Genomic DNA, 17,620 nt, shown 5'->3' on the forward strand with positions numbered 1-17,620 from the left:
GGTGATAAAGCCTTTCCCCTGACAGCATCATCACAGTGGGGGTGTCTGCCTATCACTCAGAGGCAGTGACAAGAGTGGAGGCAGGAAGGAGAAACATTAGAGGAAACCACAAAATAGTGACACTAGTGCAGACATGGACCTGCGGTCAGAGCTGCTCAAGTCCATCTGGTATGCCTTCACGGCACTGGATCTGGAGAGAAGTGGAAAGGTGTCCAAGTCTCAGCTCAAGGTGAGTGGAAGTATTATCTTTGACTTCAGGGATGACACTTGAGGAAGCTCGAAAAATGTGTGCTGCTCCATTTCCTCCCTCAGACCCCACTGCAGTGCGGGGCTTTACTTTGAGGAAGATGGGCATTTCTCATGAAAGAAAATTGCTCATTGCTCAAAAACTTCATGTGATTGGTGGTGATGAGCGAAGGGGAAACAAATTCACAGTTTGATTTCAGTCCACAATAAGACTCCAAGCTGTGCTTGCTGAGTGAGCCTCAATGGGCCAGTTTGCAGGGCAAAGAGGTTCCTGTGGTACTGGACCTGATCAGAGAAAAGCCTGTTGGATTGAGGGCAAACAGCATGAGCCCTGTGTCTGTCAAAAGGACATTGTTACATGAGAGCAGGGACTGAAACATGTTGGTGATTGTTGTCTTGGCCCTGGTGTCAATGCAGCCTCTGTGTTTTTATTGATGTCACGGTTATGTCACTTGTCCATTTCAGCCACCTCCATGCTCTATGCTCCACGCTCCATACTCCTGCTGTGTACTTGGCTTGCAGAGAGTCGGCCCCAGCCCCATGACCGGGCTTATCCGCCTTATGCATGCAGCGTGTGTGCAAGGCACCATGCTCTCTGTGCTCACACACTGGTTGTGCATGTGGCCTCCATAGCATGCAGCAGATGTCTCAGTAGAATGGAGACATGAGACAGGATGTGGTTGTGGCTCATCATGCAGACATGTTGTATTTGTCTCACAATACTCTCAAGGTTGAAGCCACTTGCAGACATGTATGACAGGTATTCAGGTTCATTACTACACCTTTACAAGTACCAATGTGCAAGGTAACCAATACGTGCAATGGACATTTTATACTGCCTTCATTTTGTTGTTGTTTACATTTTGGAAAAAACAAACCTTTTCTGTAGACTTTCAGTGTCTGCCATGTGTTAACTACTTTCAGATACACTGTCAGTCACTTAGGACACGTTGTCAGTGTTGTACACAATCATTCATTCCTACTACCAGAGGTGGAACGTCACAGTTATTTTACTGTCATTGAGTATTTCTCTTAAGGTTGCTTTTACCTGCTTTGCATGTACTGTAGATATGTTTTGTATGTTTGTACTTACTGTATTCCTTTACAATTTATTAGTACATTTTCCACCTCTACTAATGGTTTTTCCAAATAAATTTCATTTCAATTTCATGTTTCATGTCAATTAAATTGATTATACAAAACTGTGGTGAGACCAGCCATGTTGTTTGGTCGAGCAGAACTGGAGGTAGCAAAGATGAGGACGCTGAGGTTCTCATTGGGAGTGACCAGGATGGATAGGACCAGGAAGGAGTAACCCTAACCCTAACCCTTGGAGATGAAGTCAGTTATCGGCCAGACTGAGATGGTTGGGACATGTCCAGAGGAGAGATAGTGAATATATTGGTAGAAGGATGCTGCCAGGTAGGCGGCGTAGAGGAAGACCAACGAGGAGGTTTATGGATGTAGTGAAGGAGGAGAGAGAGATGAGAGAGACAGAAGTAGAAGACAGGGTTGGATGGAGGAGATTGGTTTGCTGTGGCGACCCCTGGAGGGAAAAGCCAAAAGAGAAAGAGAAGATGTCGCTGAAATGTGTTATTATTTATTCGTATTAAAATGTGCCCCTGCTCCTGTTTTGTACCACATGTGATGTCATCCTTGTTTCAATTAGTCAACATTGTGATCTTTCAGGTGTTATCGCACAACCTCTGCACTGTTTTGTGTATCCCCCATGACCCAGTTGCTTTGGAGGAACACTTCAGGGATGACGACGACGGCCCAGTCTCCAGTCAGGGTTATATGCCCTACCTCAACAAATACATCCTGGATAAGGTGCTGTTATAAAAGCATATGCTAATTGTGTACTAGCCAAGGGTGCTGTTTTGACGATTTGTTTTTCTTAGGTAGTACATGGCTCCTTCAACAAGGAAGACGTAGATGAGCTGTGTTGGACCCTCACAGCAAAGAAAAACTACAAACCGAACAGAAGTTCAAACACTGTTCTGCCAGAGCAAGATGCATTTCGGCTTTGGTGCCTTTTTAACTTTTTGTCTGAGGACAAGTACCCCTTGGTTATGGTCCCTGATGAGGTTGGTCTAACATCTGCACTTTCGTTTGAGGGCAGCGGGGACACCACGTACTGCAGAGAAACCAAAAACAATCACATCCAAACCAAAGAAACTATCCTAGAAATCTGTTCAAACCAAATACCAAACCACAAAATGTCTGTTCTGAAACGTATCCAATTTGTTATGTATGGTCTCTGTCTGTCAGAAGACCCATATGAGCAAGAACGAGAGGAGAAAGCGTACCTCGCCCGGATGTGGGATACCGGGGCCTCACCCTGGAGCCAGGCCCGGGGGAGGGGCTCGCAGGCGAGCGCCTGGTGGTCGGGCCTTCACCCGTGGAGCCCGGCCGGGCCCAGCCCGAAGAAGCCACACGGGATCTCCCCCTCGTAGACCCACCACCTCCAGGGGCAAGCATAAGGGTCCGGTGCAATGTGTGTTGGGTGGCGGTCAAGGGCGGGTGCGTAGGCGACCTGGTCTTCGGCGGCCAAATCTGGTTCTTGGGACATGGAATGTCACTTCGCTGGTGGGGAAGGAACCTGAACTTGTGCGAGAGGTTGAGACATTCCGACTAGACATAGTCGGACTCACCTCGACCCACAGTTTGGGTTCCGGAACCAAACTCCTCGAGAGGGGCTGGACCTTGTTCTACTCTGGAGTTGCTGCAGGGGAGAGGCGGCGAGCTGGTGTGGGCTTATTAATAGCCCCCCGGCTTGGTGCCTCTGTGTTGGAGTCAGCCCCGGTGAACGAGAGGGTCATTTCCCTACGCCTTCGGGCTGGGGAAAGGGTCCTGACTGTCATTTGTGCGTACGCACCAAATGGCAGTTCGGAGTACCCGGCCTTCTTGGAGTCCGTCAGAGGGGTGCTGGAGAGCACCCCAGCTGGTGACTCCGTCGTTCTACTGGGAGACTTCAACGCCCATGTGGGCAATGACAGTGTGACCTGGAGGGGCGTGATTGGGAGGAACGGCCTCCCTGATCTGAACCCGTGCGGTGTGATGTTATTGGACTTCTGTGCGAACCACAGTTTGTCCATAACTAACACCATGTTCGAACATAGGGATGTCCATAAGTGCACTTGGCACCAGGACACCCTAGGCCGCAGGTCTATGATCGACTTTGTAGTCGTATCATCAGACCTGCGTCCGCATGTTCTGGACACACGGGTGAAGAGAGGGGCTGAGCTGTCAACTGATCACCACCTGGTGATGAGTTGGATTAGATGGCGGGGGAGGATGCTGGACAGACCTGGTAGACCCAAACGAGTAGTGAGGGTGTGCTGGGAACGTCTGGCAGAGTCTCCCGTTCGTCGAGTCTTCAACTCTCACCTCCGGCAGAGCTTCACCTGCATCCCGGGGGAGGACCGGGATATTGAGTCCGAATGGGCCATATTACGTGCCTCCATTGCTGAGGCAGCTGACCGGAGCTGCGGCCGCAAGGCGGTCGGTGCCAGTCGCGGTGGCAGGCCCCGAACCCGATGGTGGACACCAGAGGTCAGGGCTGCCGTCAAGCTGAAGAAGGAGTCCTATCGAGCCTTGATGGCTTGTGGGACTCCGGAAGCAGCTGACAGGTACCGTCAGGCCAAACGGTTTGCGGCGTCGGCGGTGGTCGAGGCAAAAACTCGGGTGTGGGAGGAATTCGGTGAGGCCATGGAGCACGACTTTCGGTCGGCCTCAAAGAGGTTCTGGCAAACCATCCGGCGCCTCAGAAAAGGGAAGCAGTGCCCAGTCCACACTGTTTACAGTGGAGACGGGGGCCTGCTGACCTCGACTGGGGATGTAGTCGGACGGTGGAAGGAATACTTTGAGGCCCTTCTCAATCCCACTGACATACCTTCCATAGAGGAAGCAGAGTCTGAGGACACATACGTGGACAGTACCATCACTGTGGCTGAGGTATCTGGGGTCGTTAAGACGCTCCTCAGTGGCAAAGCTCCGGGGGTGGACGAGTTCCGCCCAGAATTCCTCAAGGCTCTGGATGTTGAGGGACTGTCTTGGCTGACACGTCTCTTCAACATTGCATGGAAGTCGGGAACAGTACCTTTGGATTGGCAGACCGGGGTGGTGGTCCCCCTTTTCAAGAAGGGTGACCAGAGGGTGTGTTCCAACTACAGGGGGATCACACTCCTCAGCCTCCCTGGGAAAGTCTATTCCAGGGTGCTGGAGAGAAGGGTACGACCGTTGGCCGAACCTCTGATACAGGAGGTCCAATGCGGTTTTCGTCCTGGTCGTGGAACACTGGACCAGCTCTACACCCTCACGAGGGTGCTTGAGGGTGCATGGGAGTTTGCCCAACCAGTCTACATGTGCTTTGTGGACCTGGAAAAGGCATTCGACCGTGTCCCTCATAGCGTCCTTTGGGGGGTGCTCCGGGAGTACGGGATTGGTGGCGCGCTACTACGTGCTATCCGGTCCTTGTATAAACGGGGCAGGAGTCTGGTTCGCATTGCCAGTAGTAAGTCAAGCCTGTTTCCGGTAAACGTTGGTCTCCGCCAAGGCTGCCCTTTGTCACCGATTCTGTTCACAATTTTCATGGACAGAATTTCTAGGCGCAGCCAAGGTGTTGAGGGAGTCCAGTTCGGGGGCCTTAGAATCTCATCTCTGCTATTTGCAGATGATGTGGTTCTTATGGCTTCTTCGGGCTGCGACCTTCAGCGTTTACTGGGACGGTTTGCATCTGAGTGTGAAGCGGCTGGGATGAGACTCAGTACCTCCAAATCAGAGGCCATGGTTCTCAGTCGGAAAAGGGTGGAGTGCTCTCTCCGGGTTGGGAATGAGGTCCTGCCCCAGGTGGAGGAGTTTAAGTATCTCGGGGTCTTGTTCACGAGTGAGGGAAAGTGGGAGCGTGAGGTCGACAGACGAATCGGTGCAGCCTCGGCAGTAATGCGGTCGCTGTACCGGACCGTCGTGGTGAAAAGAGAGCTGAGCCGGAGGGCAAAGCTCTCAATTTTCCGGTCGATCTATGTTCCCACCCTCACCTATGGTCATGAGCTTTGGGTCATGACCGAAAGAATGAGATCGCGGATACAGGCGGCTGAAATGAGTTTCCTCCGTAGGGTAGCTGGACTCACCCTAAGAGATAGGGTGAGGAGCTCAGCCATCCGGGAGGGGCTCAGAGTAGAGCCGCTTCTCCTTCACATCGAGAGGAGTCAGTTGAGGTGGCTCGGGCATCTAGTCCGGATGCCTCCCGGACGCCTCCCTGGGGAGGTGTTCCGGGCATGCCCAGCCGGGAAAAGGCCCCGGGGCAGACCGAGGACACGCTGGAGGGACTATGTCTCACAGCTGGCCTGGGAACGCCTTGGTGTCCTCCCGGTGGAGCTGGAGGAGGTGGCCGGGGACCGGGAAGTCTGGGCTTCCCTTCTAAGACTGCTGCCCCCGCGACCCGGACCCGGATAAGCGGAGGAAAATGGATGGATGGATGGATGGTCTCTGTCTATAGTTGAGCAGCACTCGTTGTTAGGTGTTAGTGTTCATTGCTTCACTACTGGATTGTCTGAATGCTGGCTGAAGATTAACCATTCCATTCCATTTTCGTGCACTTATCCGTGTCCGGGTCACAGGGGCAGCAGTTGGGAAGCCCAGACTTCCTGGTCTCTGGCCAACTCTTCCGGTTCCACCGGGAGGATGCCCGAAGTCTGCCCCAGGGCCTCCTCCCAGCTGGGCGAGTCCAGTCACATGAGAGAAAAATCTTATTTTGACCGCTGCAATACATTCTGATGGTGGGATAACCTTAGGAAAAAAATATCATGGTTTCATGGTATTATAATTAGAGCTTTAAAATGTGTTTTTTTAAATATCTTCATCAAAAAGAAGAGAAAAGAATGTTCATTGAACAGTAATATTTAACAGCATAATAGAACATGATGGAACATATGAATGTACGTATGTACATTCATTCATTCATTCATTCATTTTCTACCACTTTTTCCTCACGAGGGTCGCGGGGGGTGCTGGAGCCTATCCCAGCTGTCTTCGGGCGAGAGGCGGGGTACACCCTGGACTGGTCGCATGCCAATCACAGGGCACATATAGACAAACAACCATACACACTCGCATTCATACCTATGGACAATTTGGAGTGGCCAATTAACCTAGCATGTTTTTGGAATGTGGGAGGAAACCGGAGTACCCGGAGAAAACCCACGCATGCACGGGGAGAACATGCAAACTCCACACAGAGATGGCCGAGGGCGGGGACCGAACCCTGGTCTCCTAGCAAAAACAAGGGCTGGCAATGTTAACGCCTTATTGACACCGGAAGGAAACTTCCGGTAACGGCTGTAAATTTTTTGACACCTCGGCCCCCACCGTAGTTTGGTTGAAGCACGGTAACTCTGCCACAAGCTGGAACAAATATTCCCTCACTCGTGAACAAGACCCCGAGATACTTAAACTCCTCCATCTGGGGCAGGACCTGATTCTCAACTCGGAGGGAGCACTCCACCCTTTTCCGACTGAGAACCATGGCCACTGATTTGGAGGTACTGAGTCTCATTCCAGACGCTTCACACTCAGATGCAAACCATCCCAGTAAACACAGCCACAGCCCAAAGAGGCCATAAGAACCACATCATCTGCAAATAGCAGAGATGCGATTCTAAGGCCCCCAAATCGGACTCCCTCAACACCTTGGCTGCGCCTAGAAATTCTGGCCATGAAAATTGGGAACAGAATCGGTGACAAAGGGCGGCCTTGGTGGAGGCCAACGTTTACCGGAAACAGGCTTGACTTACTACTAGCAATGCGAACCAGACTCCTGCCCCGTTTGTACAAGGACCGGATAGCACATAGTAGCGCGCCACCAATACCGTATACCACCAATACCCTCGTCCACCCCCGGAGCTTTGCCACTGAGGAGCGTTTTGACCACCCCATGAATGATGATTTAAGAGTCACTGACGCCACTCGGCGCCAAATCTAGAATTCTGACATGTTACTTTAGTAAACATAGCCACATGGATGTCTTAGCTGAAAATGTTGTCCAGTTTGTAGAAATAAGAAGGTGGTCATCTGTCAGATCATTTCTAGCTATTGACTATTCCTCCCTAACGGAAATCTGGTTTCTTGCCACTATGCAACACAGAGGCTCTTTTTATTCCACCAGTTGGGCTCCTGTTTTACTTCAAAACCCACGTTTTGGTTTCCTGTCATGTATTTTGCTCTCATACATCCGAGAAATGGCCTAGATTTAAATGGTGAACCAGCGCTAGTTTCTTCCATGCTGACTTTATGCATTATTTGCTTCATTTATGCTCTTTAAAATAAACTCCCATTTTTCACGAGCTGAACTCAAACCTCTAAAACATTTTCTATGCACACAAAAGGCCTGTGGCTCTCAAATATTGTTCACAAATGTGTCCATGTGTGCTAATTAGCACTAATAAAGCCTATTTCATCCATCTGACAAAGTTGGAATCTCAGCATGATTATTCTATATTCATAAGCGCGTCTTAGCTTGACCACCACCACATGCGCAGTATAATGTACTGTATTGAAGGATTTAGACCATTTGGAACAATATTTGAGAGGCATATGCCTTCTGTGTACATACAAATTCCAGATCATTGAGCTGGGCTCATGAAAAATGGGAGCAGAAAGTAAAATATAGCAAATGTTGCTTCATGACCAACTGAATTTTTCACTGATTTTGTAAAGCACAGATCTGAATAGAAATAGCAAGTGACAGTGATATCGAGAGGAAGTCATGAAGTTTCAAAGTGTGGCACAGTGAGCTTCCCCTCAAAAACCATACAGTCGGGGCCCCCGTCCTCCCTGAACAAAATGGACTGTTTACTGTCTCACTGTAGGAACAAAAAAAACCCCAAAAAAAGCAAAACCAAAAAAAGCAATTCATGACATGAGTAAAATGAGCTCAGCTGAGGTGGGAAAAAATGTTTCCCTGTCATCTTAGACTTTGAGGACCGTACAAACATAAAGAAATAGTTTTATAGTATGTAAATGATGACATGAATCCTATTGAATCTACAATGCATTCACCCAAGGTGGAGTACCTTCTGAAGAAGATCTGCTCAGCAATGAGCAGCGAGCTCAACTGTGTTGAACTAGAGGACTTCTTCTCCCAAGATGCAGTGCAACAGAAAGGCATCACCGCCTGGCTGTTTCTGGATATGATGGATACAGGAAAGATATCCCGAGGACTGGATAGGGGGGCCATCAGCATGGCCGTAGAGGAAGTATACAGGGAGATGGTTGGCGATGTCCTCAAAGAGGTAGGAGGCCAAACTACTGTCCCAAGTGTGTGGACTACTTCCTGTTTGCGCTTGCTGTCCTGACAGCACATGTGTGTTGTTGGGGCTAAATGCAGGGTTATCTGTGGAAGAAAGGCCAGCTTAGGAGAAACTGGAAGGAGCGCTGGTTCACGCTGAGGCCGAGCAACTTGTCCTACTACACTGGGGAGGACCGCAAGGAGTGCCAGGGCAAAATCACTCTGGACGGGAACTGCTGTGTGGAGGTAAACTAAAGTCTTATCCTTCAGAACAACACAACCAGCCGAAAAGATGATCTTTGCATGTGTGACATCAATATTAATCTTCTCAATCCAAATAAACATGTGATGATAGTGGACTTCATGGACACTTGAGTAGATATCCTCAAATCCTTAGACTACGCTACTTGATGATACGGTTCGGATAATACCATGACTAGCATTAGTGGTGGGCGGATCCATCCAAATATTGACGATACGGATCCCAACATTGGTATCAATATTGGTATCAGCTGCTTTGTTGGCCGTATGCAGCGGTTTCATTCAAGACGCAACCTTTGCTCCCCCCTCCCATCTCGTGTTTGTCATGTGACTCCGCAGCGACAGGCAACCCAACCCCGCCCACCACCAGCAGGCAGACAAGCCCAGGAATACCACAGAGAGAGCAGGAGGATGGCAGAAAGAAAAAGGAGTGCTTTTTGGGTATATTTACAGCCAAAAATAGAAAAATAGACCACGACAAGTTGCATCATTTGTAGGACAACAACTTTTATTGTGCTAATCAAGTATTTTTGTCAGGTTTTTGTCACTGCTTGTACAAAAGGAGACACAGAGAGATGAGTTTCTTTTTACTTGCAAGGAGAGTGATCAGGAACCGTTCAGTAACAATTCGCCACCTCACTCTGAAGCAGTTCCTGCCCTCTTGCCTTTTTATTGAAGGAAGGCCCTGTACAATCAAATAGCTGAGGGAAGGGGGGTTTAATCATTCTAGTTAAAACCAGTTTCTTTGCACAACATGTTATCCATATGTGTAGATATCTCATCCTTGGCATGCGATTCTCCGGGGACACACACACACATACCCTTTGAGGTCATATCTACTTCTGACCCGTGCCTCTGTCCCCTGAGGGTGTTAAAACTATCTGCTAATGTTCTGTCATGTTCTGTTTTCCCTTAATCATGATGTACACCACAAGTGCAGGCGTCACAGCATTAATCTTACATTGTTATGTGAGTGATATGAAACACATGTACAGAGTTAATCTTACTTTGTTATGTGGGTGATACGAAATGTTTGTAGGTCATAAGAAAAATAGGTCATAAGAATATAGTAAAAATAGGTCATAAGAATATAGTAAAAATAGGTCATAAGAATATAGTAAGAAATAGAATAACTTTATGTACAATTCTTCCAACAATTTTGTATTTACTTATAAAATGATTTCCTTAATTTTAACTGATAATCGAAAAGGCAAATCCCCAAAAAGGTATTAAAAAGTCAGATGGATGATGCGCCACCTTCATTTCTAAAAAGTATCAGTACTGGTACCAAGGTCAGCGATACTGGCCCTGTATTTACTTGCTATCGGATCAATACCAAATCTAGCGGTATCGCACACCACTACTGACCATCTTCCAGTTTTTGTAATTCATTCATTCACTCATTCATTTTCTAACACTTATCATGGGGGTGCTGGAACAAACAACCATTCCCACCCACATTCATCCCGATGGACAATTTTGAGTGGCCAATGAACACAGCATGTTTTTGGAATGGGGTTGTAAGCCCACGCACACACAGCAGACATGACTGTTTTGTTTTGAAGGAAAATGGGAGGCTGACGCTGCCAAAGACATTAGTTAGGGCCAGACGCTATACGGCCTAGAAAGGTATTTATCAGCATACACCAATCACGTGACTTTTCATGGAAATTGACCAATACTGATGGATAGTTGGTGGATGGATGATGGATGATTGGTGGATGGCTGATGGATCGATGGATGGCTGATGGATGGATGGTTGGTGGATGGCTGATGAATGGATGATGGATGGATGGATGATGGATTGTTGGTGGATGGCTGATGAATGGATGATGGATGGATGGATGATGGATTGTTGGTGGATGGCTGATGGATGGCTGATGGATGGCTGATGAATGGATGATGGATGGATGATGGCTGGCTGGTGGATGGCTGATCGATGGATGATGGATGGATGTTGGATAGATGGATGGCTGATGGATGGATGGATGGATGGATGACTGATGGATGCATGATGGATGGATGATGGATGGATGGCTGATGGATGGATGGATGGATGGCTGATGGATGGAGTCCAATATGATATTCATATCATCTGCCATAACGTTTTAGTGATGTTGTATCTCTTGTTAAAAGGTGCTACCAGATCGCGATGGCAGACGTTGTATGTTCTGTCTAAAAACCTTCTCCAAGACCTATGAGATGAGCGCCTCAGACACCAAGCAGAGACAAGAATGGACAACAGGTCAGAAGATATCAAATGATAAATGGTCGACCTTAAAGTGGTTAAAAAAGACCAAGTATTAAATAGGGTCATATCTCCCCACAGCCATTCAGACGGCTATCAGGCTGCATGTGGAGGGCAAGAAGTCCCTCCACAAGGATTTGAAGCTGAAGAGGCGGGAGCAGCGGGAGCAGCGAGAGAAGAGGAGGCAGGCAAAGGAGGAGGAGTTGCAGAGACTGCGGGCCCTTCAGGAGGAACGCGAGCGTAAGCTGGCAGAGCTGGAGCTCCTGAGGGAGGCACAGAAGGAGGCCCAGAGCCTCCTGGAACAGGATGAAGACAGGCGGCGGCAGCAGCATGAGCAGCTCCAGCAGGCCTTGGAGGTCCAGCTACGAGAAGCTGAGGAGGTGAGAGTGCTGGTTAAAGCGATATGCATGAAAAGGAGATGACTTTTTGGTGGTTGTGTCTCAAGGCGCGTGTCAGCATGCAGGCGGAGATGGCGCTAAAGGAGGAGGAAGCCGAACGGCAGAGGAAGAGGATCCACGAGCTGGAGGATATGCAGAAGCGATTGGAGGAGGCCCTGCAGCAGGAGATTAAAGCTAGGCTGGATGAGGAGGCTTTCCGCTACGCCCAGGCGGGGTAATGTTTCATTTGATAGACTCCAGCAACCGTTAATCTCCTCTGTTTGAAATACAACACGATACATTCCATGAAAATGCCAATTTTGTGTAAACTGCTGACATCTTAGCTTGTGAGGATGACCAGAGTTCAAGATGCTTTGTCTTCCTGAGGAAGCGAAGTGCTAACAGAGGAAGTGGCCATCAGTCCAATCTGCTCGCTGCTCAGCCAATCATGCAGCAATAACACCCAAAGGCCCCAATCAGTCCCTGATCTAAAATGTATACTGTATCTTGGTCCTCATCATGCTTCCTACAAAGAATCTTATTTGTCATGTGTTGCTGTTGGGTGCAGCTTACTTGCTGAGGAAGAGGAGAAAATGAAGGCACTGATGAACCTCCAAGAGGAGCAGGAAGAATACATCCTGAAGACACAGAGGGAGAAGCAGGAGTTGAAGCAGGAAATGGAGGCCAAGTCGCGGGCCCTTGAGGAGGCGCAGAGGCAACTGGAGGAGGTTCGGGCCAACCGGCACAGGGTGGACCAGGATGTGGTGGTAAGCAAAGAATGAATTCATGAATAAAATACAGCTGGCTGAAGAAGGATAACCTTAAAGAAATAGAAAGGTATATTTCACTCCGTATATCCATCCGTCCATCTTCTAGCGCGTATCCCAGGTCGGGTCACAAGGGCAGCAGCCTAAGTAGGGAAGCCCTGACTTCCCTTTCAGCTCCATTTGGTCTAGATCCTCCTGGCAGATGCTAAGGGATGATTTTGTGGTGCAGGGCACAGTGGCGTAGGGTGGCACAGCGTGGCGCACACCACACAGGCACACCACACAGTGGTAATTTGTTCCAGCACACCACTGTAGCCAATTCAGTAGACTGGGCTGTTCAAGATGGGTGTAGCAGCGCACCAGTGGGGGTGTTCACATTTGTAGCTTAGCGCAGTGACAATTTCATGGTCTATTGTTGGTGCAGGCAAGCGCACCCTGCACAGTGCACACACTTCACCAAAACCTCACGGGTAGGTTTTTTTATGTGTCAGGCACATTTAAATGCAATAAGCAATGACAACAATGTAAGTATTTCATGTAAGTGTCTGAACCAGCATGGACATTTTTGTAGTGATGTCAGATCAAAGACATCATACATAATGGGAACTCAACCTGACAGCAGCTGAACGTATGATGCCAACCGGGGTAGGCTCTACACCGGGATGGGGGACAACACCCCAAAAGAAATGGCTCGCACCCCCAATTCAACATTTTAGAAGTGAAAACTCCACCAGAAAAGATCCCAGCCTATCCCTCTCTCAAGCGAGAGGCGTGACAAGGTGCAAGACAAGGTGCAACCACCCCCCTGCCCTGCCGGTTCTGACGAACCCAACGACGATCTCACGGAGTTCGACGAGTGGACCCGGCAGTTCTTCAAGGCGATGGAGCAAGAATGTGCAAGGTACATGCCAGAGGAACTGGAGACCATGATGTGGGGGCCGGACGGCACCCTAGTGCCCATGGCGTCGGTGTTCCCAGGACCTGCTGCACACACCCCGACGCGGCGGCATCGCCACCAACGCACGCCACGCCACCAAGAGGAGTGGCCGCCCTCTTCCACCTCGCCATGCCACGGCATGGCACATCTCCCCTCTCGCTGTTGCCGAGTTCCAGCCCGTGCCAAGCTGCGTGGCGTCTGAGATTCCTCCGGTGCCCAAGCCACGCAGCGCCAGGGGTCCCCAAGACCCGGCTCCCGTGCCAAGCTCCGTGGCACCTCAGATTCCTCTGGTGCCCAAGCCATGCAGCTTCAAGCCCCGGCTGCCTCCCACCTCCCAACCCACGTTGCCTACAGAGCAATCTCAGGCGGTCAGCTCACCTCCGCTGCCTGCCACCAATCGGCTCGTCAAGCCAGTCCCCGCACCACGCCTCAAGCCCAAACAGGTGGCTGTGGCTGGGACGGCTGACCTGGAGGAGCCAGTGACCCTCTTCCAAGCCTCCCTCTTCCCTCCTGGTTTCGGTTCCTGCTGAAGACGGCGTCTGGGATCTGCCTTCGAGAGGGGGGGGCTAGTGCCACTTGCTGGGCTACGCGGGAAGCACAGCCCAGTCCATCAATGGAAAGGGGGGATGGCGCTGGGAAAGTGAGGAGGTACAGCCCTCTCCACCTGCAAGACAAGGAGCAGGGCTTGCTGGAGCAGATGGGGAGGCTCGGGTACGGACGCTGTGTCAGGCCCGGACGCCGCCTGCTTCTCCTTCACCGCGTCAGACCCGGACGCCACCTGCTTCTCCTTCGCCGCGTCAGGCCCGGACGCCCGCCCGCTTCTCCTTCGCCGCGTCAGGCCCGAACGCCGCCTGCTTCTCCTTCGCCGTGTCAGGCTCAGACGCCGCCCGCTTCTCCTTCGCCGCGTCAGGGCGGCATGTCAGGCCCGGACGCCGCCCGCTTCTCCTTTGTCGCGTCAGGCCCGGACACCGCCCGCTTCTCCTTTGCCGCGTCAGGCCCGGACACCGCCCGCTTCACCTTTGCTGCGTCAGGCCCGGACGCTGCCCGCTTCACCTTCGCCGCGTCAGGGCGGCGTGTCAGGCCCGGACGGCGCCTGCTTCACCTTCGCCGCGTCAGGCCCGGATGCCGCCTGCTTCACCTCAACTCCCTGCCGGAGCCCAGGTTCTACACCCAGGGCGCCCCCCTGAGGATGCCTACCTTGCGCATAGTTGGGGGCGCCCCCTGGAGGGGTCTCGCTTTCTCCGCCGGGCCTGCCGACCCCCAGAAGGGCCCCGTCGGCGCCCTACCTCCGGTCCCCCCACCGCCCATCTCTCATTGACTTTGAACTGTCTTGGACGTCTTGGATCCATCCTTGAGGGGGGTGTACTGTCACGCCCTGTGTGGGTTCCCATGTGACAGTTTGTTTGTGTTCCCTGTCTGGGCTTTGGTTTCTGTTTTGGACACTCTTATTTTGTATTGGACTTCCTGTTTTGCCTCGTCTGCCTGCGTTGCCATAGTCACCCACACCTGTCCCTAATTTCTGTGTGTATTTACTTCAGGTACAAGATTTTAACATTACTTCTAAGAAAGGTACAATGAAAAAATATGTAACAATATATTGGAATTAATTGAATTTCCACTCCATTACACTCTTCTGACATGCATGCACATGGCAATATATTGAGACAGGCAAAATGAGAGTACACTTTAATCTGTTGTCTGCTTCATTTATGAATCTCTTATCATCCTCGGCCTGGTGCCCACCAGATATTTTTTTATGAACGGAAAATCGCATTTTAATCTTGTGTGATCTTGTGACTTTAGGTTTTGTGACACCTACAGCATATAATCATCAATTACTCATGCTTGACTAAGGTTACTGTTTCATCCATCCAGCACCTCAACATTTATACCACATGATCTTCTTGCAGAACAGTTTTTCTTAGCATAATCAATATAGTTAACAGTTGGTTGTCAAATTTATGAGGCTTGCTTTGACCCTCTGACAGGCTGCCCAAAGGAAACTTCGCCAAGCAAGCACCAACGTCAAGCACTGGAATGTCCAGATGAACAGACTGATGCGACCCATTGGACCTGGGGGTAGGTTTCCCGCCATGCATCCCTGCATGTATTGTAACATGACATGACATGCAGGGCTCTAATTTAGTGGCGAGCGCAAGGTGGCGCAGGGTAGCGGAGCATGCCGCACGCCATGCACTGCTAATTTGGTCCAGCGCACCACAGTGCGCAGCCAATTTGGTAGACTGGACTGCGCCAAGATGGGTGTGGCGGCACACCAGGGGAAGTGTCAACATTTTCAGCTTGACACAGTGACAATTCTGTGAAAAAACAGCCTGCTAAAAGTGCCGTGAAAGATCACCAGCTCTGGTCACCTGGTCTAATCCTGGTGTAGGTGAAGGTACCCTGCGCAGTGGTAAATTGGCTGAGAGGCACACGGTGCACACACATCACCAAAACCTCACAGGCAGGTTTTTCAATGACAGCAACCACTATTTAATGTAAGCATCTGAACCAGCGTAGACGTTTTTGTAGTAACTGTCCCATCACATCTGATGTCAGATCAAAGACATCACGCATAATGGGAGCTCAACCTGACGGCAGCTGAAAGTATGATACTACCGGGGGCAACGCCCCCTAAACAAATGGCTTTCCCCCCAATCAATATTTTGGAAGTGAAAACTTCAGAAAAAGAACAAGACTTCTCCCCTCATCACTCATTCATTAGACAACTAATAATTAACCACAGCTAAAAACAAAGATTAATATAGTTATGAGTTGGTTTGCAAAAATCTGGCTGTAGGATATATTTTTTTACTGTTAATTTTTTTCTCAAGGAGGATGACGAGGAGAGAATATACCATCAAAGGTTCTCCTATCTGACCATGTAGAGCAGGAATACAGGTGGATCACAAGTGATGCCTGGATTAGCCTGCTGCTGTGTTGAATGTGAATGTCAGGAACAGAGGTGGTCTACATGGTGACGTGCATGGTGGCCTCTGATGTGCAGCCCAGTGGGCCCTGAGTATTTAAAGGCAATGAGAGGTGCACTGTCCCCACTAGTTGGCTGCAAACGTAGTGAAATTATTTTTTTGTAGCTATTTATAAATGTATTTCATTTTTGTGATAAATAAATTGTATGTTGTAGTTTGATGAACAACTGTGTTGTCTTGTTGGATGACCATAGGAAACAAAGACTGTTTTGTGCATCTTTAGGAAACTAAAGTAGTATATGTCAGTTACTTCCCGTACATGTACTGTACATCTTTACTCACCTTAGAGTGTCAGTATTTCATGCAGGTGATATAAACATAATATTCTGTGTCCTCGTCTCTAGAAAAAAGACCTTTGTTGGGAGGCTCCTTGTCATCTTTCCAGATCCCAACCCAGAGAGACCCCGGACTTCGTCTCAGACCAATATCCAGTGCAGAGGATGGAGACAAGGAGTGCAAAGAAAATGTTGATGGCAGAGCAGAGGGCGATTTAGAGAGACGAAACTCCCACACTTCCAATGGAAACATGGACATGCCCGAGATGCACGGCTCATAGAAGACAGTGTCATCTTCAATTTTTATTTAAAACTGAAAAAAAATTGAAAATATATTCCTTTTTTTGAAGTGTACAGTTGAGCAGTTTAATTTTTGGTTTTATTTAAAACCAAATGGCATTTGTCACATGTAAAAAATAAGTCTTTAAAAATGTTTTACAATGCATTTGAATGATTAACCATTCACCTGACTGTGTGGGACACAAAAATGATGTGAGCAATGAACTGTAACTGGGATGTGTACACACATTAAACCAATGATGCTTATCAACCTTTAATATTGAATGTACTAGTATAAATATTAATTATTTGGATCTTTACTTCAATCCTATGACATATGATTAATGTTATGACATGTATGCAACAGTCCCATTATTAGTCAAATAGATTATTATTAGCCAAATAGATACATCAAAATCTTGAAATAAAGGAAAAAATGGAAGCCCATGATGTGTTTTGCAAGAGCCAAATCCATTACACAATAGTTGGATTCATGTAAAATAGCTCATTGGATCATCTCGATCTTTGCAAAGCATCAAGCGTGACACCATATTACTTTAAAGGGGACCCATTATACTCATTTTTCTGCCCTTTGTATTGAATTGTGGACTCCTATAGAGTAGCTACACACGATAACCCGCACACCAAACTTTCTCGATCTTCCAGAATCTGCAGCTATTCCCGGAGTTGATAAATGAATGCAGTAAGTGGAGAGCTAGTTGAAAGTGTTTAGGTGCTCCTGGCAGCTTATGATCTACTGGCTGGAGACCCCTGACTTGTATGAACCCAAAGAGTAGGCACCACAGCAAACCAATGTCCTCCATCCAACCCTGTCTTCTACTTCTGTCTCTAAATGCAGCATCCTTCTACCAATACATTCACTATCTCTCCCCCGGACATGTCCCACTCATCTCAGTCTGGCCTCTCTGACTTTATTTACAAGGCATCTAACA

General features: G+C 49.0%; 1 protein-coding gene across 3 annotated transcripts; it reads left to right on the top strand.

Moving 5' to 3' along the window:
- Positions 1-73: 73 nt before the first annotated feature.
- LOC131136507 (differentially expressed in FDCP 6 homolog) lies at positions 74-17,060 on the top strand. Of its 3 annotated transcripts, none has more exons than XM_058083409.1 (12): positions 74-229; positions 1,936-2,076; positions 2,148-2,333; positions 8,310-8,537; positions 8,633-8,779; positions 9,134-9,235; positions 10,931-11,039; positions 11,124-11,422; positions 11,488-11,654; positions 11,988-12,186; positions 15,112-15,202; positions 16,458-17,060. In XM_058083409.1, the coding sequence occupies exons 1-12, from the start codon at positions 134-136 to the stop codon at positions 16,667-16,669; spliced, it is 1,977 nt and encodes a 658-aa protein (XP_057939392.1). In that variant the 5' UTR covers positions 74-133; the 3' UTR covers positions 16,670-17,060. The 3 variants fall into 3 exon arrangements, with proteins under 3 accessions (XP_057939392.1, XP_057939393.1, XP_057939394.1); XM_058083411.1 differs by having other exon boundaries at positions 91-229; positions 1,985-2,076; XM_058083410.1 differs by lacking the exon at positions 9,134-9,235.
- The last annotated feature ends 560 nt before the right edge of the window (positions 17,061-17,620 follow it).

This window comes from Doryrhamphus excisus, chromosome 10, assembly GCF_030265055.1.
Source record: "Doryrhamphus excisus isolate RoL2022-K1 chromosome 10, RoL_Dexc_1.0, whole genome shotgun sequence".
NCBI lineage: Eukaryota > Metazoa > Chordata > Actinopteri > Syngnathiformes > Syngnathidae > Doryrhamphus > Doryrhamphus excisus.

Excerpts from the sequence above, each read along its gene's own strand:
- LOC131136507 (XM_058083409.1), top strand. The coding sequence starts at position 134 with ATGGACCTGCGGTCAGAGCTGCTCAAGTCCATCTGGTATGCCTTCACG. Across the intron at positions 11,655-11,987 it reads TTCCGCTACGCCCAGGCGGG|CTTACTTGCTGAGGAAGAGG; the intron begins GTAATGTTTCAT and ends TGTTGGGTGCAG. Across the intron at positions 12,187-15,111 it reads GGGTGGACCAGGATGTGGTG|GCTGCCCAAAGGAAACTTCG; the intron begins GTAAGCAAAGAA and ends ACCCTCTGACAG.